This window comes from Trichechus manatus, unplaced genomic scaffold (assembly GCF_000243295.1).
Source record: "Trichechus manatus latirostris isolate Lorelei unplaced genomic scaffold, TriManLat1.0 scaffold00095, whole genome shotgun sequence".
Lineage (NCBI taxonomy): Eukaryota > Metazoa > Chordata > Mammalia > Sirenia > Trichechidae > Trichechus > Trichechus manatus.
The window spans coordinates 7,861,834-7,887,784 of record NW_004444031.1 but is presented as its reverse complement, the minus strand read 5'-3'; the positions used below and the strand labels follow the sequence as shown (position 1 = coordinate 7,887,784).

Genomic DNA, 25,951 nt, shown 5'->3' with positions numbered 1-25,951 from the left:
GGAATTAAGTGAAGAAAATATTGGATAGGATAATAGAAAGATGAGGAGTGTTTAATAATTGTATATATTTACTATTGAAAAACCTATCACAGCAGAAAGCAAACCATAAAAATAAAACTCACTTGAACAAAGTAAGAAATTCAGGTAGAATAACAATGTTTCACTTGTGGTAGATATTCAATCTGTGTCTGAAGTGTCTTCTTGGCCCTCATACTGCTTTGCAATTGAAAACAAATAGCCCGAGAATCCAGAATGACTGTGAAATCTTTTTGTCACGTATCTTACTCTTTCCAGCTATGTCATTGTTTCTTTTCTCTGTGCCCTTAGAAATTCCTTCACACTCTCAACAGGAAAGCTAATCTGGGCAATGCATTTGTTTAAATTACAAGGAAATAGTTATAAAATATCTACACAATAGCTGTGTGATAAATATTACAAACACACTTTACAGATACATTTATATACCTAAACAAAAGTACAATTTAAATTCATATAAAAAGTACTAGTACATCTAATATTATACCCTGATAATATGGGATCTCAGTTTAACTTTCAAAACAAAAATTGGAACTAAAGTCAGTTTTATATTGAAATAGCTTGCTCTTCCAAATATCTTTTAGCAACAGTAGCTTCTCTGGGAGAAAAATAAATACGTCTATTTGCATTTTAATTATTTGACCATTTATTTTGTTCCAATGCATTACAATTTGTGAATTCTAGTGATGTTATTTTACTGACATGGGTAAAGTGCTAGAATAACTAGGTTTTCTGTACTTGAAATGAAAATGATTGTGCAGAGTACGCTGATTGTTAGTTATCAGAATGCAGAAAGAGAATGATATGGCAAGTTGCTAAGGAAATTATGGGTTTACTTTCTCGATAATATGCTTATAATCGCACTGATTTTTCTCTGTGTTTGCTGGAATGTTTTCTGATTTCAACTTGGGCAATCTTTTATCTGACTATTTAAATGATGGTGTCTTTAGGAATGGTTTATAAACATACCACTACCATTATACTGTTAACCATAAAAATCCATCTGAATATGGAGCATTCTGCCTAGTTGGATTTTCCATAAAGATTATTGAAAGGGACTTTCAACTGTTTCTACTAAAAAAAAAAAAAAAACAGTGATTTTTCTCACTATGTCCTTATAAACTATATTAAAATAGAACTCATTTCACGGGGGGCAAAAAAAGGAATCCCACAGCACTTCTTTTTAATAACTGTTCAGCTACAAAATTTTATTGGTATCCTTTTATGTTCCCTCTAGAGGATGTAATGCACAAAAGCATTGCCACGGAACATATAAAATTACAAATGAAATTTATTGTAAAAAGTAGAACGTCTTCTAGACTGGTGTCAGTATTTATTTCATTCATAAACCAAAACTGCAGTATAATATATTCATTGTCAGCAAGTTCATGTGTGTCAATTGCCATCCAATGTTATTGACTGATATAAGACAGATACTGAGAAGACAATTTAAATTTACTCTTCCAAACATAAACTGTTCCACAAAAGCACTGTAAAAACTCCTTCAAGATTTTGGGTTGTGCTTGACATTTATGGTTAACTACATAATTTGGTCGTGTCATAATCCACTGTGTTTGGCAATTTGGCATTAAACGCCTGCAGAGCAGATTGGATTCTCACCACGTCACCAGTAGACAGCTTGAGTCTATGACGAAGCAAGCAAGAGAAAAGATCTAGACGACGCTGACCAGGTGGGGAGAGATTATTTACACGGTCTCTTATCTCTAGTAGTTGCAAAAGTGCTGAGTCCTGGGATCCCTGAGTATAGGGATAGTCCAGCTGCAAAATCAAGTCCCGAATTGCCTCAGGGTCAAAGTGCATGCTGTAGCCAAACACTTGAATATTATTGATTTTCATATAGCCCAGGTTCCGGGAAGGGTCAATAAATTCCAGAGGTTCGTAGTAAATGCTCTCATTGCCATTTGGACCGTTTGACTTGATGCGACTCCTCAGGTAGATGTGTACTGTCTCAAAAAATGTCTTCCATTTGTTGCCCAGAGTCAGCGTCCAGTTATAGCACTGCAGGGGGAGGTCCAGCTTAGTCCGCTCCCAGTCTGGAAAGCTGTTTTCGTTCACAGGCATAAACCAGCTCTCAGAGTGGCTTCCTCCAAAGGGATTGACGTAAATAGCCAACACTGGTTCCAAGGTGCTATTTTTAGTTAAGCAAATCTGTAAAGAGAGACCCAAGATCATATGGACCAGACTTGACTTGTACTTGTTACTCTTCAAGGTGAGGAGCATCCGCTTACGCCAAGAGGGGTCAAACCAGCTATTGAGGCGCATGTCATTGCTGATAAAAATCGCATGGACTTCTATTCGTCTGTCTGTTTTCTGCAAGAGGTATTTCATCTCGAGGTCTTGCAGATCGGTCTCAAAGCCAATGTAGTGATCCGTGGACTCGGCGACTTCGGGCTTGCAAAGCCCCTGGCTCAGCATGTAACCGATGTTGCAGGTGCCGCAGCGCGTGCGGTTGTCTGGGGCACAGGTAAGGCAGGCGGAGGCGTCGCCCACTGTGCAGGGCAGGAAAGAGGTGCAGGCCACCTGGTCATTTGGACATGTGCAGGAGTGCGTCTCTTCTGAAAAGCTGCCTAGGAGGCCGTTCTCATTGCAGTAGAGAAAAGACTGGATGCGAGTGAGCCAGTACGTGGAGGTTCTAGAAACACACAACAAAACAAATTTATGTAAATACAGAGACTACTTTTGTGTACTGTCATAAAGTAAACCTTTACTTTATTAAGTTTTATAAAGCTGCTTTATCATTTCTTTAGGTTATCTGCAGTCAGCTATCAAAAGAGATAAAAGATCGAGATGATTCATAACCTTAAAAATACTATGCATATATATTGCCATTGATAAGTATGCAAGATTAGATACCAAACTAAAAAATCAAACCCACTGCTGTCCAGTCAATTCCAACTCATTGTGACCCTACAGAATAACGGAGAACTGACCCATAGGGTTTCCAAGGATCGCCTGGTGCAGTCAAACTGCCCACCTTTTGGTTAGCAGCCAAGCTCTTAACCACTGTGCCACCAGGGCTCCCAGATACAGATATACCTGATTTAAATTAGAGTATAGCATTTCTGAACATGTGATACCATCACAGAAATGCAGGCCTACTTGGAAGTTGACTGTGAATATAATTGGAGCAGTTACGGTTTTGAAATGATAGCCAACAACAGCAAATAAAAGTGGTTTTATCATAAAATATCTAGGGTAAAATTAGAGACTGTAAATGATGATTGTTTATTCATTCCCTCTTAGCTTCATGGAGCACTAGTGTAGCAGGTAGCCTGAATAGAAATTAAAAGTGAAAGAAAAATAAACAACTCTAAATTGTTAATCAACGTATTTAAATCTTAGAGTGTTAGCAACACTGAAAGAACAAGTACTTACTAAGAGAGAAAAACTATTAAAACACGTTTGATTTTATTCTTACCAGCTGCTCAAGAAAACACATGAAAATATCTCATTAAAACCTACTACAATTTATTTTAATAAGGGTTAAGTGCAATAGTCAAATATGTTTGATTTGAGTCATTAAACTTTTTCTTATTTATACCCGGAAATCAGGTGAATTGTGATGCCAATTTAAGATCTTACTTTCCTATTTTCTCACATTACTCAAATTCTATCGGTGTTTTAAAAATCTCAGCTTAAAAAAAGAAAAGTTCATGGTCTTGTAATCAGATAATTTCTTGTTTTTATCATTTTGACTTCAATACTATTTAGTAATGTCTATTTATGGGGTCTATGAGTTGGAATCAACTTGAAGGCAATGGGTTATCTAATATGTAGACTATAAAATATATACACTCTCTGTATGATTATGGAAAAAGCTGCACATCTTCTTTAACCCTCAGTTTTCTCATACGGAAAATGGTAAGAGAAAGGGATGAATAGGTGGAGCACAAGGCATTTTTAGGGCAGTGAAACTATTCCGTATGACACTGTAATGGTGGACACATGGCATTTTGCATTGGTCAAACCTATAGGACTGTATAACACAAAGAGTGAACCTGTCATGGATTGAACTGTGTCCCCCCAAAATATCTGTCAACTTACCTAGGTCATGATTCCCAGTTTTGTATGATTGTGTAATCTGATGTGATTTCCTTATGTGTTGTAAACTCTATCACTATGATGTGGTTATATGTGTCTCTGTCTGAAGAGTTGGCCTTGGAAACCGTTTTACTTCTAGGCTGATAGAGAATCCAGGGGCCATGCCTTCCGGGGTTCCTCCAGTCTCAGTCAGACCATTAAGTCTGGTCTTCTTACTAGAATTTGAGTTGTGCACCCCACCTTTCTCCTGCTCCATCCAGGACTCTGTTGTATTCCCTGTCAAGACAGTCACTGGTGGTAACCGGGCACCATCTAGTTCTTCTGGTCTCAGGCTGTTGAAGTCTCTGGTTTATGTGGCCCTTTCTGTCTCTTGGGCTAATACTTTCCTTGTGTCTTTTGTGTTCTTCATTCTCCTTTACTTCAGGTGGTTGAATAGTGTCTTAAGTGAATCTCTTTTGACATATAAAAGAGAGAAGTGAGCAGAGACACATGGGAACCTCATATCACCAAGAAAGCAGTTCCAGGAGCAGAGCACATCCTTTGAAACTGAGGTTCTGTGCAGAGAAGCTCCCAGACCAAAAGAAGACTGATGCATCACAAGGACCTTCCTCCAGAGCTGACAGAGACAGAAAGCGTTCTCCTAGAGCAGACACCCTGAATTTGGACTTATAGCCCACTGGACTGTGAGAGAATGAACTTCTCTTTGTTAAAGCCATCCATTTGTGGTATTTCTGCTATAGCAGCACTAGATGACTAAGACAGAACCCTAATGCAAACTACGGACCATAGTAATAATGTATTGGTTTATCATGTACCGTACTAATGCAAGATGTTAATAATAGGAACAGAGGAGGCATATGGGAACTCTGTTCAGTTTGATCAATTTTTCTGTAAACCTAAACCTCTGTGAAAAAAAGCCTATTTAAAAACTGAAAAAAATATGGTAATAAGAATATCTTTCATATTGAGTTTTTGTAAGAAATAAATCATACTCAAACTGTGTGTTCAGAATATTTCACAGTGCCTATTTCATAGAAGACATCAAAAAAAAATTATGGCTATTTTTGGTATTCGTGGGCTTCTCTGGTGTTCTTGGTTTGAGATTTATGCAAAGCATTGTACTCAAACTTTTAGACTTATACACCATTGCAATTTTAAAGAATTTATTATATGCAGACTATTGGTAAAATACAGGCATTAATGTTTATACGTTTAATAAAAAATAATTTATTAACATATGTAGAACTATATTTGAGCTATTTACATCACATACTCATTTTGGTCTCTGCCCATCCTCCCCAATTGCAACATAACACATTTTTTAAACTAATTTCTTTCCTCTGTTCCCACATAAATTAAATACCTCTTTTGTTCTCTCTCATGGCATCTATTTATTTTTCTTCTTAACATTTCTCTCCACTTAAAATTTTATATTATTGATATACTTGTTGCTACTATTAAATATAATATCCAGTTTGTCAAAACCCTGTGTGTTTTGTTTAGAGTTATCTATCCACTGCCTAGTAGAATTCCAGGAGATCTTAAGCCTTTAATATTTATTGAATATTGAAAAAAACTGCATGGATAAATTGTGACCCTAATATTCCACAGCATGTTTTCTCCTTTTCAAAATGGGCAGTTGAGAGCTTGACATAACTAATACCGTAATGAACCTATAAGTTTTTTGCTGCCTGTCTTCTCCTGTCCGCATACCTTTGTTAATGACTTTGTTTTGTTCTGTCTGGCCACCTGTGACTTACAACCCCCCACACGGAGATTAGAGCCCAGATGTCCAGCATGTATATCTTTAGTCTGATAAACAGTCCCTTGTAATTACCTTGTAATGAATAACTCATCCAGCCATGCCGTCTGTGGGCTATGTGCCAAAAAGACACTTCTAAACATTGTAAAAATAATATATAAGCTCTAATGTAAAATTGCCTTCCGGGACTCCATAAACACAGCCTGCATTGCTGTCAGACTCCCTGTTGGTGCCACCTCCTAAATAAAGTTTCTCTCTCTTTCTGACCTGGAGGACGTTTTATTGGCTCAGCTGCTCCAGGGCACAGACCCTAACTGGGCAAAAAATTCAAAAGAAATTTTCTCAATAAGTCTATTTTAGAGCAAAATTTAAAGCCCTATACTGAACTTTTAATATAGTTGGGAAGACCTATCTTCCAAGTTGCAGGTGGTGCAGTCACAAACATACACTTTGACATCTGGACAATCAAGTACACTACAAAAGTGTTTCTTTTCCAGTTTCCCTAAATTCAACTATGTTTTCTATAGACCCAGAAAACAGGTCTGGTAAAACCAAACCAAAACAGAACAAAACAAAACATTTTCCTCTTTATTTCTCACACTAAGAAACACTGACTGTAAACCTAAACCTATTCAGTTCATTTCTAGATACTTTTAAGATAAGTTTTCTGAACCACTCTCCAGGGCATGCCCAAGGGTTGCAAACAAAGATGCCGGGCTCCTGGGCACTTTATGAGACATGGATCTGTATATGAGTATCTCTGCTCCTCTCCCTGTCATTTCTTGTTCTTCTACCACAGAATATATGTACAAAGGCTTCCTTTTTTAGATTTATTTAATAACATGATTATTTCTTAATTCAATCACAGACTATAGAAATAAATATTACTGATTTGTAATCTGTGTTGTTTGTCATAGTTATTCCATTCATTTCTGTTTCTCATTTTTTTTTCTTCCTCTCTCTCTTTCTGTTTTTAGTTCTATTTACGTCTGTCTAATATATAGACTATAGAATATATATACTATCTGGAATGAAAATTATATTTTCTTCCCTGAAACCAAAGCATAAATTCTCTGAGCCAACTGATCTCTCACTGTAAGCTCTAATCGTATTTCCAAATCATAAGAACAAAACAAAAATTGAAATAAATAGACCTAAGGCTAAAGGCAGAGCTCACAAAACTAGGGCACTGTAGAAAGAATCATTTGGACATTTTAGAAAAGCAATGGCTTTTCCAGCTTTCAGTCTTTTCCAATCCTTTTCAAGTCCCTGCAGATGCATTATGGAAGGAATGTGTTTCAGCTTCTTGGGTTTCAGCTTGTCATGTATGAATATTGATAACTGAGCACATTGTCAAAGTTCAGTTACCCTGGGATGAAGCAGCAGCATGTCAGTTTTCTCACTTGCTGCTTCTGTCCTTTCTCTCCTACTACTTATCTTTTGGCGATTTTACTATCTTTCACAAGGAGGGACTAGTTTTTCAAGGAAAAAGAAATTCAATTATCAGTCTTTTCTTCACTCCTTATAAAAGCTGTGGAAAGCAGCTGTCAACAACAGAGACTAGAGCAAGTTTCGGGATTGAATAAGAGATTTTTCATGTACCCAAAAGATTATACTAGTTTTCTTTTTAACAAAGTAAAATTTAGCAGTTCCTACTTTATTTTAATATGGTAAAAATTATCTTGAAGATAAATGTCTTCGGATCAGAATTCAAAATAACTTGTATCAAGTTGTGTGGGACAGAGAACTTGGTTTGACCAGTCTCTTATTTCTAAAAATAGCCATTGGAATTCTGGAGCAATCAAGGTGCTCCTTTGTTTTCCATAATAGCCAGGCAACACTGAAACGTGTGTAAATGAGTAAGGGCTGCTCAGGCCCCATCCTGTAGCAAACCTCAGAAAGGGAGCAGAGCAGGATGGAGTCAATCATACATATTCATTGATCCATACATTTGTATTGAGCCTCCAGTCAGATACACACGGAGGTCCCAATGATTTATAAGGAAACTTGGACCTTGGAGCTACCTCTTTTAGGCTTCCATGAGTGGCAAAAACTTACATGCATGGGAAAGGGTTGCAAGTCCCTGGGGACAACAAAAGTCTTAGGCTGTCAAGACCACTCTCAGACCTTGCTTTATGTGTCTCTTCACTTGTATTCTTTCTGGCTATAATAAATGCATAATTTTAAGTTCTGTGAGTCATTCTAGCATATTATCAAATCCACTGGAGGCAGTGAGAGCCAGTAGAGAGCCTGGTGTTTGCCTATTTGGCAGGGGTTGGACGTACAGAGTCCTAATTTATGGAGACCCAACTCTGGGTGGTTAGGGTTAGAGAGAGAAAGTGCCATGTGGGTGGCTGGTTGTCAGGATAATGAAGTGATAAAGTAGGTGTATGAGTTATCTTCACATTATGGAAATTAGCCTTAAGTTGGCTATTATTAACGCACCATTATTGTTAAAGTCTATATATCTTTATATAACTAACAAAACAAATAAAATAACACCACATATTATATATATATGTATATAATTTTATCCAGCAAACTATTTAGGGCCAGCGGATCTGCAGGAGAATGACCTGGCAATCTGCTCCCGTAAAGATTACAGTCTAGAGGAACTTTTGGGGCAGTTCTACTCTGTCATACTGGGTCGCTATGAGTTAGAATCCACTCAGCATCTCCCAACAACAAAGGGGCTAAGGAAATGCAATGCAATGCTGAACAAATGAACTACAAACTGCATGGGTGGCAGATCTTTTGCTGCTGTTAGTCAAGCATGTGGCATTTTTCCCGTCATTTATCTAGTACCTCTTCAATAAATATTTACCAAAGGAAGGAAGAAAGGGAGGGAGAACAAGGATAAACAAGGAAGGCTGAAACCCCCAACCAACACCCCTCCCCCTCCTTTTTTTGTCTTGCTAACCAAAAGCTTCTTTTGAGCAACATTTTTCAGGAAGCCACAGCAGGTAGTGGTTCTGTCCACTAAAGCAGCCCAAACTAGACCTTGGAGCATGAGCAGATTGAGGAGATCATGTCCTTCACCTAACCCCAGACCCGATTATCACCGGAAAGACAGATATTTCCCAGCCCACAGTTTCACTCGAACCCTTTTGAGAAGCAAGAGGCCCCACCACACTAACCTCTGACAGAAGATGATTCAGCATCCAGACCTCCTAATGTGGACATGGGAGGACTAAGGGCGAGAGTTCCGGTTACCAAACCCAATCCCCGCACGCCATTGTAAATAAAAGCTCCGCAAAACTCTCAGACGAAGAGCATGTGGTCTTCTGGTGGCTAGACCCTGTGTTGCTCCTTGTCTGTGCAGACAATAAACTTACCACTTTTCTGTTTCCCTTGCAATTAGTGTCCATCTTATTTCGATTGGCTAATAGGACAGGACAACAACCCGAGCGGGATTCGGTTACAAGATGATGAAAGGATGGAGGAAGAACAGAAGAAAGAAACTTGGGGATGATAGACTATTTAAAAAGCAATTAACATTTGGCAAATACAATGATATGGAACAGGCTCCACTGCCATGATACTAGAACTGGATGGTGTGTGGCTGCCATTACTAAATGTTTTGATCAAAAATTCGATAGAAGAATCCTGATTAAAAGAGGGAAAAACTGAAAGACAGTTTCAAATTCTCATGGAATCCAGACTTTCTGGGGCCATTGAAGCTGGAAGAACCCTGAAGCTATTGCCCTAAGACAATTTTTTTTACCTTAAACCAAAAATATCCTCTGAAATCTTCTTCAAACTAAGTAATAGCTTAGCTTAATTAGTAAAGAGTGTCTACTTTGAGCATTGTGCTCTATTAAAGAACCATCTATATGGGATTACCTTGACAACAACTTGAAAGATTAGATAGGAAGCCTGGGGAGCAGTGAGTTTGTGTTAATAGGGAGAGAATAATTTGGAAAAGGAGGGTGAGGATGGCTGAACAACTTTAAGAATGTAATCAAAGGCATTGAATTATATACGTTGAAATTAATGAATTCGTGTATGCTTTGCTGTTGCCATGGACTGAATTATGTCCCCCCAAAAATACATGTATCAATTTGGCTGGGCCATGATTCCTGGTATTGTGTGATCTTCCTGTATGTTGTAAATCCTGCCTCTATAATGTTAATAAGGGAGGATGGGTGTTAGTAAGGCAGGACTCAATCTACAAGATAGGATTGTGTCCTGAGGCAATCTCTTGAGATATAAAAGAGAGAAGTGAGCAGAGAGACAGGGGGACCACATACCACCAAGAAAGCAGTGCCAGGAGCAGAGTACGTCCTTCGGACCTGAGGTTCCTGTGCTGGGATGCTCCTAGACCAAGGAAAGATTGATAACATAGACCTTCCTCCAGAGCCGACAGAGAAAGCCTTCCCTTGGAGCTGATGCCCTGAATTTGGACTTGTAGCCTACTGGACTGTGAGAGAATAAATTTCTCTGTTAAAGCCATCCACTTGTGGTATTTCTGTTAGAGCAGCACTAGATGACTAAGACAGTTGTGTATATTTTAAACAATAATTTTTTAAAAAATGTCATAGGAGGCAGAGCCAACATGGTGTCCTACATAGACATATCATGCTGTCCCTCTGCAGCAAAGACCCAAAAAATTAAGTAAAACAGATACAAACGTCAATCCTGGAACCCTAAGCATCAAATGAAGGGATAAACAACTAGATCAAACACCAGATGGAAGAAGAAACTGGAGGAAAACAGAGAAGGAGGAGAGATAAGAAGTGGCAGTCCCCTGCCAACTAACACGACACAGTGTTGCCATCTTGGAGCACAGTAAGCAACAAGGCTGGACAGAGTGTATGGGAAGGCAACTTCATGGAACTCCCAACAGGAGAGAGAGCACCTGGTAACCAGAGAAACACACTTTCGCCTCCCTCACCATTCTACCCCGTACATCATTCCTACCCCTTCCCGATGGGCCATGTTGTGCTGCATGGCTAGACACTGACCTGTCACCTGCCAGCTCCTGCTGCACCATTTTTTTCTCCCCATTCTTCCTCTCCTTTTTCCCACCCACCTTGACAGTCCAAACTATGCCACTTGATACAGAACTACCAGCCTGCCATCATCTGAGGTCTGCCACTCCCCCACTGGCCAGCCCTGCCATGCCATTTTTTTTCTTTCTTCCCTTTTCTTTCTCTCTCCCACCTTGCCCCACAGGCCACTCCCATCCCTTCCCAACAGGCCACAATGTTTCACTTGGCTAGAAAGCTACCAACAGCCATCACCCTGGGTCTATCCCCACCCATCGGCTCCCGCTGTGCCATTTTTTTCCCTTTCTTCCTTTTTTATCTGCCTCCCGCTTGGCTCGATACACCATCTTCCCCCCTTCCTGATGGCCCCCAGGTCCACCCCGCCCCCACCCACAAGCTATCCTTTTATTGTTTCTCTCTTCTTTTCTTTGTTCCCCCCACCTAGCCCTGTACACCATCACCTTTCCCACCAGCCCCCATTGTGCAACTGCAGCTAGAGCATCCTCAGTCACGTGCAGTGACACACGGGGACTCACACTACCCCTCCCCTCCTGCCACTCGACCAGTTGCTGAAGGGAGGGAAGTGAGCCCATATCACTTCCCATCTGACACCCTCACCTATCTGGTGAGGGGCTGTGAATTCTCTCACACTGCTGGACCAACATGAGGAGGCAGACAGCACCTGCCCAGTCAGCCCTCAGCCATCTCTCCAAACTAGTGTACATAGAAGTGTGCTTGCCCTGCTGCTGCTGCCCTGCTCACCTGGACAAGGTGGTGAGAGCTACTGTGCCCACAGACGAGCAAGCAGTGAAGCATACCTGGCCTGCCAGCTCTGACAAATCAAAATAAAACAAAGAAGCAGGAGGAAACAAACGAATACCAAATAAATATAGAAAATAATGTTTTAATGTTTCTGAGACAGCAGACAATATTAAAACATATGAAAAATCAGGACAAGAATGGATCCAGCAAGTGATCAAAATAAAGAATCAGATGATCTTCCAGTAGAAGAAAAAGCAGTAGAATTACCTGATATGAAATTCAAAATACTAATAATTAGGACTGTCCAAGAAATTAGGAAAGAGATTAAGAAAAACACAGACAAAACCAAAACCAGTGAAAACATAGCCAAAATCAATAAAAACACAGAGAAAGCAATAGAAGAATTTAGAAAATAATACAAGAAAAAAACGTGAAAATAAGTAAACAATTAGAAATCATATAAAAACAACAAGTAGAAATTCAATGGAATTTCAATTCAATTTCAATTCATGGAAGCAGCAGTCAAAAAATCAAAAGATGCATTGCATTGGGCAATTCTGCTGAAAAAGGCTTCTTTAAAGTGTGAAAGGCAAAGATGTCACCTTGAAGATTAAGGTGTGCCTGACCCAAGCCATGGTGTTTTCAATCGCCTCATATGCATGTGAAACCTGGACAATGAATAACGAAGACCGAAGAATTGATGCCTTTGAATTGTGGTGTTGGTGAAGAATATTGAATATACCATGGACTACCAAAAGAATGAATAAATCTGTCTTGGAAGAAGTACAACTAGAATGCTTCTCAGAAGGAAGGATGGCAAGACTACATCTCACTTACTTTAGATATATTGTCAAGAGGAACCAGTCCCTGGAGAAGGACATCATGCTTGGTAAAGCAGAGGGCTAACAAAAAAGAGAAAGACCCTCAACAAGATGGATTGACACAGTGGCTGAAACAATGGACTCAAGCATAACAATGGTTATGAGGATGGTGCAGGAGTGGGCAGTATTTTGTTGTACATAGTGTATCTATGAGTCAGAACTGACTCGACGGCACCTAACAACAACAATAAGAAATCCAAAAGAGAAACAATAAAATTTCAGAAATGAACAACTCAATAGGAGGTTTTAGGAACAAATTGAAACAATGGAAGACATAATCAGCGAGACTGAAGACAAATCCATGGATATAGCTTTGTCTGAGGAAAAATCAGTGAAAAAAATGAAGAAAATGTAAGAATTATGTGGGACAAATCAAGAGCAAAAATTTGCACATGATTGGAGTTCCAGAACAGGGAGAAAAAGTGGAAAACACAGAGAATATTGTTGGCGAATTGCTGGCAGAAAACTTCCCAAATATCATGAAAGACAAAAAAGATGATCATCCAAGTGGCTCTACAAATCCCATATAGGATAGACCCAAGAAGAAAGCCTTCAAAACATAACCACACTTGCCAAAGCCAAAGACAATAAAAGAATCCTGGAACAGCTCAAGAAAAATAAAAATTCACTTACAAAGAGGAAACAATAAGACTAAATTCTGATTATTTGGCAGAAACTATGCAGGCAAGAAAGCAATGGGATGACATATACAAAACCTTGAAAGAAAAAAAAATAGCAACCAAGAATAATATATCCTGTAAAAGTCTCTCTCAAATATGATGGTGAAATTAGGACATTTTCAGTTAAACAGAAATTAAGGGAATTCTCAAAAACCAAACCAAACTTACAAGAAATATTAAAAAGAATCCTTCGGTTAGAGAACCAACAATATCAGACAACAACTGGAGTCTAGGACACAGGACGGCATCAGCCAGATACCAACCTAGGTAAAGAACTCTCAATAATAAAACAAAGCTAAAAGACTTAAAACAGAGAAACAGAGATGCTAATCTGTAAATTATGACATTAAAACAATAAAGGGGGCGATAAACATTGTAGGTATAGAACTTGCAAACTGAGAGGAAGTCAAGGCGGTATCAAGTAATAAACTTAGGAAGATAAGGGTAAATTTCAAGGTAACTACGAAGAAGCGAATGAATTTACTCATCAGAATAAAAAAGAAGAAAAACAAAGTCTCAGTAAACACAAAGTGTATAATAATGAAATGAAAAGAAAATCCACAAACAAAATGAACAAAACACATGAAAGTAAGAGGAAAAAGTATCAGTACCAAAAAAAAAAAAAAAAAAGCAGAACAACATTATTATGCATTGAATTGTTCCCCCCAAAATGCTGTCAACTTGGCTAGGCCATTACTCACAGTATTGTGCTGTTGTCCACCACTTTGTGATCTGATCTGATTTTCCTATGTGTTGTAAATCCTACCTCTATGATGTTAACAAGGCAAGATTAGAGGCAGTTCTGTTAATGAGGCAGGATTCAATCTACAGGATTAAGCTCTATCTTGAGTCAATCTCCTTTGAGATATAAAAGAGAGAATCGAGCAGAGAGGAGGGGGACCTCATACCACCAAGAAAGAAATGTCATGAGTGGAGCACATCCTTTGGACCTGCGGTCTCTGTGCTGAGAAGCTCCTAGACCAGCTGGAAGATTGATGACAAGGATCTTCCCCCAGATCCAAAAGAGGGAGAAACCTTCCCCAGGATCTGGGACCCTGAATTTGAACTTCTAGCCTTCTAGAATATGAGAGAATACATTTCTCTTTGTTAAAAAGCCATTCACGTGTAATATTTCTGTTATAGCAGCACTAAATAACTAAGACAAACATGACAGTGATAAACTAAATCTATCAATAATCACAGTTAATGTAAATAAATGGCTTATATGCACCTGTGAAGACATAGAGAGTGGCAGAATGCTTAAAAAAAACATGACTCATCAATATGCTGTCTACAAGAGACACACCTTAGACACAAAGACAAATATATTAAAAATCACAAGATAGAAAAAAATATATCAAGCAAACAGTAACAAAAAATGGCAGGAGTGGCAATACTAATCTCAGATAAAATAAACTTTAATACAAAAACAATAGCAATAAACTGGAAACAACCTAAGTGCCCATCAACAGATGAATGGATAAACAAATTACGGTACATACACACACTGGAGTAAGCCAAACCAAACCAAACCTGTTGCAATTGAGTTGACTCCAACTCATAAAAGACCCTATAGCTACAAAAAAATAAAGGACAGACAATGATGAATCTGCAAAACATCTCACAACAGGGATGAATCAGGATGGCATTATGCTGAGTGAAATAAGTTAATCATAAAAGGACAAATATTGTATGACACTATTATTATAAAAACTGAAGAACAGGTTTACACACAGAAAGAAACCATCTCTGATGGTTATGAGGGAGGGTAAGGGTAGGGAGAGGAAATCACTAACTATATAGAAGACTAGTTAACTAGATAGTTAACTTTGGTGACAGTAAAGACAATATACAATATAGGGGAAGTCAGCACAACTTGACCAAGGCAAAGTCATAGAAGCTTCCTAGACACAACCAAACACCTTGAGGGTCTGAGTTACTGGGGCTGAGGGCAGGGACCATAGTCTCAGAAGATATCTAGGTCAATTGGCATAACATAATTCATAAAGAAAATTTTCTGCATCCTACTTTGGTAAGTACCATCTGGGGTCTTTAAAGCTTGCAAGCAGCCATCTAAAATTCATCTGTTGGTTCCATCATGTTCAGAGCAAAGGAGAATGAATAAAACCAAAGATACAAGGGAAATATTAGTCAAAAGGACTAATGGACCACATGAACCACAGTCTCCACCAACCTGAGCCCAGAAGAACTAGATGGTGCCTGGCTGCCCCCACCAACTGCTCTGACAAGGATCACAATAGACAGTCCCAGACGGAACATGAGAAAAATGTAGAAAAAATTCAAATTCACAAAAAACGACCAGACTTACTAGTCTGACAGAGACTGGAGGAACCCCCTAGATTATGGTCCCTGGACACCCTGCCAAAAACAACAACAACAAAAAAACCAAAAACAACAACCACAACAACAAAAATGTCATGGGTGCAGTGGGAGATAAAAGGAGGCCTTTCGAGGCAGTCCTGAGTAGATCTACCCTAGAGCCTCCAGAAAGGAATACAGCCCTACAACACATTGATTTTAGCTTGGTGAGATGCATTTTGGACTTCTGACCTCCAGAAATGTAAGATAATAAAATCGTGTTTTAAGCCACTAACAAAAAACAAACAAACAAACAAAAAGGTCAGAAAAAATAATGAGACAATTCAAGGAGCACAGGAACTGTATCAGCAAGAGTTTCCTATTTTGAAAATAATTCCTAAAAAAAGCTTTTAGAAGATAGTAGGTTGTGTGGTGGTTAAGAGCTCGGCTACTAACCAAAAGGTCAGCAGTTTGAATCCACCAGCTGCTCCTCGGAAACCCTCTGTCCTGTAGGGTTGCTATGAGTTGGAATCCACTCGCTGGCAACGGGTTTTTTGTTTTGTTTTATTTTGTTTGTTTTGGTTTATTAAAAACATGAAAATACCTTCTGGGGTTAATTTTAAAAGTCATTTATTTGGACAAATATTATTTTTTGTGGCATATATATTTTTCAGAAATGTTGCAACATATTAATTTGAGAAAGTGTTTAAACCATACATCTCTGTTCAACTTCTAATATTCTCCATGTATTTAATATTTTCTCTTCTCCACAGGATACACATTATATTCAAGTCAAAAGAACACTAGAATAGGAGTCATAAGTCCTGATTTCTAGGTCAAGATTTAGCCTGTGACCTGGTGTTTACGGTTAAGTTTATGAATCAATTTAGTTATAGTTCCCAGTGGTTTGTCCAAACACTAGACTAGTTGCTGTTCCATAATGTAATCTAATGGAATCATGTTCCATATTACAATGTAATGCAATCATTTAATAAGTTGAAAGGGGAGTTTCATTAGGGTGTGATCTGCCTTCGGACTATAAGTAGATATTTTGGCAGAACTTGTTCTCTGTCACCACTCTGCACTCTCCCTGTCACCTGACCTATGGGTCTTGGGATGCAAGCCTGCAGAAGTCTCCAGCCTATTGCCTGACCTACAGATTTTGGACTTGCCAACCCCTACAATGGCATGATACAGCAGGAGTCTCCAGCCTACTGCCTGATCTATGGATTTTGCACTTGTCATGCCCTACAACCGTGTGAGCCAATTCCTTGATGTAAATCTCTCTCTCTCCATATATATATGTACATATCTTACTGGTTCTGTTTCTATAGGGAATCCTGATTAAGACACCTGGAAAAGTCACTTGGCCTCTTTAATCTTCAGCAAAAGCTTTGGAATTCAGATAAACATTGGTTCAAGTGCTGGCTCTGCATGGCCCTGGGAAATGTATACATACAGCTTCTGAGCCTCAATGCTTTCATCTGTGACTTCACTTACTGCTCAGTTTTCAGGATGAAATGATAAAATTTAACAATCCTCACCTATCATAAAGTCTCACACATGGTTGTTGTTGTTATTGTGTGCTGTAGAGTCAATTCTGACTCACAGTGACCCTATATGGTAGGGTAGAGCGGCCCCATAGGATTTCCTCGGCTGTAATCTTTACAGGAGCAGCTTGCTTGGTCTTTTCTTCCATCGAGACACCGGTGGGTTAGAACAGCTGACCTTTGGGTTAGCAGCCAAGTGCGTAACCATTGTGCATCCAGGGCTCTTTTCACACATGGTAGCTGCTCATAATTAAACATGAATGAAATGCACTTTGCTTAAAATTTTGCTGTTATTAATATCAACTAAGATATGGTCTTCTCCCTCTTGTCTTGAATGATGTTAGGTGTAGTAAGTGAACCAGATTCCTGCCCCCCCCACCATAAATACTATAAGAATTTTGGTGGAGGGTCCAGGAATCTCATTTTAAAATATGTATCACCAGAGGATAGTCATGTACACAGAGGTTGCAAAGTCCCTACGCATGTATGTGGGGAAGCAAAAACAGTCATTAGAGGCCTGTAAAGTGCCAGCCGCCATGAATGTGAAAGAAAATGTCCAGAAGTAAAGGGTGGCAGCAGAAGGCTTTGAATTAACATGCATTTGGGTTTCAGAGGCCACTAGGTACAATCTGCAAGTGCTGCATTAGAAACCTTGGTATACACACAGATACTAGAATGAACCAATCACTAAAGCCCACCTTAATAAGTGCATTCTACTATGTTTCAGTAATGTCAATTAACTATTTAGTGAATATCTCCCATATCATGGGCTAGCCACTCTGTATTCATTATTTTCATTTCCTCAAAGCAGCTTACAGTGGTTAACCCGGTTTTAAAATTAAACAAACAAGCAAAAACATCTGAGGCTCAGAAGTTCTGACTTAGTTATCTATTAAGAACTAGAATGAGGACTCGAACTCAGAGAAGCAAATCTATTTTTTTTTTTTTTTTTAATGTGTGTTGAAAAGTGTTATTCCATAGACTAGTGAGGAAAGCACTTAAATGACCTCTAGGGGAAAAATATACATTGTAGTAACACAAATGCAGCAAAGAGAAAAAGCTTTTAATTATTATATACTTTTTAGGACCTTGAGACACAGTGCATTATATGGGTTTATGCCTATCTTATTGGGAGTTGATTTGTCCAGTCTGAACCCTATTTCTACGACTTACTAGACAAGTTTCTCAGCCTCCCTCTGCTTCAGTTGTCTGAGCTGCAAAATGGGAATAAAATATTTCATAGGCTTGGCAACTTTGAAAGAGTGCTTAAGCACTTTATAGCCTGTCAATCAGAGTAAATTTTTATTCCTATTATTGTCCCTGTTATTGCTATTATTACGTTTTAAAGAAATGCCATGGTAGGCAATTCCTTTATCACAACTGTTTTTTTTTTGTTTTGTTTTCAATCCAGAAAACAGAGAATTTCATTTTCTCCTCAAAAATTCATGTTATTGATAACATGAGTAAGACTACTAAAGAGTGCTTGTGTGGCCTCTTTGTGATGGTTTTGAAACCCTTAATAATCTGTGAAAAGGATAGTACTCAAATTCAGGGCATATTCTAGATTCGTAACAGTTTGCGCTGAGGTCTTAGAACATATGTTGATATGAAAACAATTACCTCCTTTCTGAGCACTAATAATCTTATTTCAAAGGTCCTTTATCCCAACCTTCTAATCCTGTATCGCTCTCCAAATCTGTGCAATGCGGATCCAAATTTTAAAACCTAAACAATATAATTTTGGTATCTTTTTGAAGTTAAATATTATTCTTTTGGGTAGGCCATTTCATTTCAGCCTTCATAGATTTGTTTCTTCTCAGACCCTAATACTTTAAACTAAATATAGATTCAGGATTAACACCCACAGCCATTTAAACAATCATAAGCTGATTATTAGCTCAGTCACAGGCAGATAATACCAAATCATAGTCTGTCACTCTCCTCTTCCAGCTCTGTTGCTCTGGCCGTCTAATTCTTGGCGTTGTTACCTGGGGTTCATGTTGACACTCCTGACACACAGCAGTTACACTCTTAGAAATGTTTTCACATTTTGAGAAAAGGAATTGTCACTTTCAAAGGTCCCGCTGCTATGTGCTTCCCAAGGAAATGTGTACACGCACACACACAAATACGTATTTTAATTTGTGAACCTGAATTCAAGTATCTACAGACAATTTCAGCTGGTAGGAGGACAATGAATAAATAAGTGAGAGAGTTGAGGATATTCTTTATATTTTAAAGATAAAATTAGCTAAGGGTAACATTTACTGAGGTGTATCATGTGCACAGTGCATTTCCAAGCATTATTTCATTAATGTTCATAACTTTCACTACTCTCTGAGGTGGAAACAATTATTACCTCAATACATAGATTGGAAACGAATTGTAAAAAGCTTTAATAACTTGAACTTGCACAAGGTCAAATAGCAAGTAAATGATAGAGCTGAAAGCATAGCCCTGGTTTATATGACTCCAGAACGCAACTTCTAATCGTTTTCAACACATGCAGTCCAAATAATTTGTTAATTTGTTTAACTGAGTTGTGTACACAGAGAAAGCTGCTTACTTCTTGGAGAGCTACTGAACCTTTTTTACCCTTATCTATGCAACATTTTCTACTATTGTTGTGTGCCATCGAGTTGATTCCCACTCATAGGGACCCTATAGGACAGAGTAGAACTGCCCCATAGGGTTTCCAAGGAGCGTCTGGTGGATTTGAACCGCCTACATTTTGGTTAGCAGCCTGAGCTCTTAACTGCTGTGCCACCAGGGCTCCTTTCGTGCAATAAAAATCCATAGAAATATCTTTTTTCTACTTAAAACATAAGTATGAAAAGAAACAGATCAACAGTTAGTGTTAGAAACTTGAAACTCACAGAATAAAACAAATTATTTTACTGAAAGTAAAGAGATTGCCAAATAATAAAAATAATTCCCCAATTAGAGTCCACATTGAATATTCTTCCAAAGATTACAAAAAAATTGAAATGTTCTGTCCATTAAATGTCATAAGACATTGAGGTAAAATGGCTTAGAAAGAATTTATATTACAAATCCAGGTTGTTGAATGGTCAGTCAGTGTAGTCGGGAACATGAATACAAAGGCAATTCTTCTGCAAATATGTGTGAATTAGACCTCCCCATGTACTTTCATAATAACCTGGTTTTTACTTCGCATAACACTTATTACAAGTCGTTATTACCAAATCATCTGTATCTTTCATTACACTGCATGTGCTAAGAAGGAAAATATGCATCTGTTTACCATTTTATTATTATAACACATCTAAGCAAGTTTACAGTGTTTATGCTGAAATTCCCTCATTACAGCCTTCTAAACTTTTATTGCTTTTCTATGTATTATGGATCCAAATTTGAAAACTTAAACAATATAATTTAGGATTTTTAAGTAAAATATTATTTTCAAAGAGGTCATTTCATTTCACCCTTTATGAATCTGTTTATCTTTGACCCTAATACTCAAACTAAACATACACATGTCATGAATGAAGAAATTAATGACTAAGATAAAGAGGAATTTGGAAAAGTAAATTTATGCCTATGTTGGGAGTGTCTTTGGTTTTAAAATTTAATAAAAAGAAATATTTTATGGAGCTTCATGACTGATGATGGATGTGGGTGGTCTGTGTGTCTCTGGGGACATGGCATCTCTGGGAGCGGCTAGTGGATTTGAACTGCCAACTTTTTGATTACCAGCCGAGCTCTTAACTACTGCGCCACCAGGCCTCCATTTATAGCCATATATTATTGTGTGATGGATTCTTATCTCATGATTTCAACTAAAGTATACCACTTATAATAATATCTAAAACTGTTTAAATGTTAGTTTTTCTGATCAGAATATAGTCTCCTCAAAAAGAAAATAAGATACATATGATTTCATGAGAATCCTTAGAGACCAGTGAAATGCCTTCTCCCCTAACCCCTTCCAACAGAGTTTGCTAAACGAAAAATTGAATTATGGACTCATATTTGGGAAAAATGACAGAGTGAATACTCCTAAAATTTCTGTCACTACAAAACACAGAATAATTCTGCCAATAATTTTAATTAAATACATTTGCGAACTGGAAAAAAAAAAAAGATGGAGTATACTTCAGAGCCTGAAATTAAAGAAAAAGAACAAATATGAAGGAGCAAGTGGGTATATATGATCTAGAGGTTTTGTTGGCCATACTGGGTATATAGGAGAAAAAGTCTGGTATATATGAGAGATAAGAAGTTGGATTTCAGCCTGAATATGAAGCTGAGAGGAGAAGTATTACACACTTAGTGAAAGAGTCAGCTAATTTAAAGTCCTCTGCAAAGCGAGACAGCAAATGTGAGTGCCTACCCTAACCTCAGATTTAACGGATGGGAAAAATACATAAATTTACCCTAAAAATTAATAAACACAAATTAAAATAAAAATTTATTTTAAAGTGCTCCCAAGTGATCATGTTTCAAAATTAGACATATATCTTTTCTAGAGGAATGCACATTCTGTGAAGGACTTGAATCAATACAGATATATTTATTTTGAACATGAGCTTGCAACCTCAAATAAAAACAAACAAAACACATGAAGTACCAAAGTACCAATATAGGCTATAGATATTATAATTATTTGATACCTAAAGTAAATTATCAGGAACACATTTAAATAATTGCAAGAAAATGAAAAGCTATAGAAAAGGAACAAGGGACTACTAGAAGAAATTTGAAAAATAAATTTTAAAAAATGAAAGAAATAACATCTATAAAATGATGATTATGAGGTTAATAATTATAATAATTGCAATGTAAACTTCAAAGGAAGATAAAACAGTGGGTTGGTAAAGCCAAGCAGTGAACTGATGAATTAAAACTATGAATGGGAAGATATCACTAAGAATATATGCCATAGGTAGAAAAAGAGATTGAACATGTAAGAGAGTAAGAAAGAGAATAATATTAGAAGAACTTACAAACATCTAATCAGTGTTTCAGTGATACAGATTAGAGAAAATGGGGAGAGTCAATATTGAAAATAATAACAGATGAGAATTTTCCAAAATTGATGAAATACATAAATCCTGTGATTCATAAACACAACAAATTCCAAGAAAGATAACGAAATAGAAGCAGACCCTACTCTCATTTCAGTTTAAATGTGGTTCACCAAAATCAACCTTCAAATTAGCCAGAGAGGAATAGGGACTACTTAAAGTGAATGAGAAGAAGACTAATAGCTCAAACTAGAATTTTATACCCAGTGAAATTGTCTTTCCAAATCAAGGGTGAAAAATATAAAATTAACATTTTAAATTATAATAACAAACATATCATATATCTAATATATATATATAATATATGTAACAAAATTAGAAAAAAATAAGAAATTATTTGAAAGACATTAAAGCATAATTAAATCAGTGTGGTGATATGTAATATTCATGGACAGAAAGACTCATGAAAGATTTCAATACTTAAAATTGTTTATATTTAGTGCAATTTCAATAAAAATACCTACAATTTGTCTTTTCTTTTTTTAAATTGAAAGTCTGTGTAATAGCACAGTAGCTTGTGTTGGATCAAACCTCCCAACGATAACAATTACAAATTCTTAGCAAAGTAGAGAGAACAACCAATTGAAGGCACTTGAGACTGATCTAAAATAGGCAAAAACTAAATGAGTTTTGAAACTTAAAAGAAGGGAACAATCCTGATAGAGATTTAAATTCATATAGTCTTGCCCTAAGGACACTGTCAAATCTGTGCAATATGGGTGGGATGAAACTGTATCAGAAATCCACACAGTTGTTGGCTTAATGCATCAAGGACCGAAACGGGGGCTGCCAGAACAGCTGTAAACCGAGTGCAGAGTTCCTGAAAGGAAAGAATCAAAGAAAAGAGAGGTCTACGAGTCTGTGAAAAAAATTCTCCTCAAATCTATGGCAGACACCATTTGCAATTGTAAGACAGATCCTGAGGAGACAAGCAGAAAGCAAAAACTGAGGGAAGATGGAAATTTGGATCTACAAGACGGAATAAAGAACACGGAAGACGATAAACGTGTGGATACATATAAAGGGCTGTATGAGTTTTTCTTAATTTCTGTAAAAGATATCTTAATGTTTAATGCAAAAACTATAAAAATAATATGAGATTTTAACATGTCTAGGTAAGAATATATGATGATGACAGAAAAAGGACAAGGGAGTAAGTTAAATTATATTAATGCAAAGTATTTACATTTTATGTGAAGTTATACAAAATTGATTTTAACTGCACGTGGTAAATTAAGGCTGTACTTTTTAATTCTTAGAGTAGTCACTACAAATATATATAAATATATATTTATATACAAAAAAGATATATGTAAGAATCCATCACAAGAATTAAGAAGGAATATTAAATATTTAATTAAATGGAAACTAGATAAAGAAAGAGAAAGAGACAAAAATTACAAATGGGAACAACAGAAAACAAACAAGATGATAAACTTATACCTAACCATTTCATTAATTACTTTAAATATAAATGTGCTAAATGGCCAGTTAAAAGGTAGGGATTAACAGACTGGATTAAAATATAATACCCAATTGCATAGTGTTTACAAGAGCAGTACTTTGAAAAACAATACAAAGCAAAAACAAAGTAACCTGAAAGTAAAAATGTGAAGAAACATATATTATGCAAATACTAATGATGAGAAAACATATATGATTATCTATATTATACAAAATAGACTTTAAAGCAAGGAGTATTATCAGATATAAAGGGACAAATTTCCTCATTTTAAAGGAAAATATTCCTTAGGAAGGCATAATAATCCTGTGTAATGCAACCAATAACAGAGCTTCAATAACACGGGGGGAAAAAATCCAAATTATACTCTATTCTATTGTTCCTATCACCAGAATAATAAGATATCTGAGACACATTCCTGGCCCACAATTATTTTTTTTTCTTTCCAAAAAGGGGTTTATACAATATTCCAGTTGGAGAGACTATCGTAGTCTCTTAAATTAAACTGAACATGCTATATTTTTATCTGGGACTTTTCATTGATACCTTCCTCAATCCCATTCCAATCTGATTAAACCTCCCTCACCCTTTAGGAAAGAGCCTGGCAGTGCAGTGTTTAAGCATCTGAGTGCCTACCAAAAGTTCAGCAATTCCAACCCACCAGCCACTCCTTGGGAGAAAGATGTGGCAGTCTGCTTCGGTAAAGATCACAGCCTTGGAAACCCTGTGGGGCAGTTCTACTCTGTCCTATAGGGTTGCAGTGAGTTGGAATCGACTGCAAGGCAGTGGGTTTCATCCTTTGAGACTAAACTAAGAAATTACTTCCTCCAAAAAGTTTTTCTGAACCTTGAGAATCAATCACGTTCTCCTCCTATGTGCTCCCACAGTACCATGTACTTACTCTTAGGTCCGTACTTGGTATCAAACCAGAAAACCAAACCCATTGCCATTGACTCCAACTCGTAGCTACCCTATATGGCAGAGTAGAACTGTCCCACAGAGTTTCCAAGGAGCTGCTAGTGGATTCAAACTTTCGACCATTTGGTTAGTAGGGAGCTCTTAACCACTGTGTTACCAGGCCTCCATACTAAGCATAATGCATTGTAATGATCCATTAATCTTTTGCTTTCCTTCAAGAGGCAGAGCGGTATTTCATGACAAGATATGTGCCTAGCATAGCACAGAATAAATATTAAAAAAAAATTTTAATTTTGATAATAAATGACAAGACACTTGTTGAAATCATGTTTTTATGCATCACATCAGAAAATCTAAAATACTGCAAAGCACTGAACACCTAATAGGTATCAACATTATATTATTTATGTCCCTTGTTATGGATTGAATTGTGTCCCACCAAAATATGTATTGGAAATCCTAACCTCTATGCCTGTGGTTATAATCCCATTTTGGAATGAGTTGTGTTTGTGATGCTAATGGACAGGATTAGTGTAGGGTGTGTCTTGAGTCAATCTCTCGTAAAATATAAAGGGAGGAGATTAAGCAAACCAAGATGGGGAAGACAGATGCCAAGCTATGTGGAGATCTCCAACGAACCAGAAAACTGAATCTGAAGAGACAAGGACATTCTCTCGAAGCCAACAGAAAGAAAAAGCCTTCCCCTAGAGCCGGTGCCCTGAATTCAGACTTCTAGCCTCCTAAATTGAGGGAAAATAAATTTCTGTTTGTTAAAGCCATCCACCTGTGCTATTTTTGTAATTGCAGCAAGAGACAGCTAAGACACCCTCAAGCTGTTTAACAACTTTGGATAAGATTACACCGATATTTATTCTAGAATACGAATACCAATGCTTTAACAACAAAATTGCAACATTTTTATCGAACATCTTGTGGATAATAAGTGTGGTGGCGGATACGAGCATTTTCAAATTGCTGAGTTAGATCATTAATCATTCATCTATATTCGAGATATATGCTAGTCTTTTGGAAGAAAAAAAGGATGCGTTCTTATTCAGAAATTGGAACAGAAGAATGTGATGTCAGACTAATATAAGAAAAATTTGTCTAAATAAAGACGATTGAAACATAACGAAGAATAGTGGGGGAAGCAGCATAATAATATTTGGCAGTGTTTATTTAGCATCATCCTCAGATAAGGCTGTCTTAATAAAATGAAGAAATGAGCTCAGCTTTCTTGGAAAGTTTTTATTTATAATAACCATGAACATATCCACATATCAAAATGTAATGCTATTGAGAATGAAAAGTCAATCAATTAAAACTGTTTTGCTTTAATGTCACGACCAATATGCTATCATATGATAATAATTTGGTTTCTTATGTAACTATTCTACAGGGACAAAAATGACTAACCAAAATTTTACATGTATTATAAATCATGTGACAAGGTATGTCACAAAATATCAGTCTGGCATTCTGG

The 25,951-nt window shown here is 37.2% G+C and overlaps 1 protein-coding gene across 2 annotated transcripts in view; it reads right to left on the bottom strand.

Annotated features, from left to right (window-relative positions):
* Nucleotides 1-1,221: 1,221 nt before the first annotated feature.
* BRINP3 (BMP/retinoic acid inducible neural specific 3) overlaps nucleotides 1,222-25,951 on the bottom strand; it is a 467,772-nt gene continuing 443,042 nt past the window's right edge. For both annotated transcript variants that reach the window (XM_004382564.1, XM_004382565.2), the window contains one exon: nucleotides 1,222-2,689. In XM_004382564.1, coding sequence (XP_004382621.1) covers nucleotides 1,573-2,689 — 1,117 coding nt within the window. In that variant the 3' untranslated portion in view covers nucleotides 1,222-1,572. The remainder of the gene's footprint in view (nucleotides 2,690-25,951) is intronic.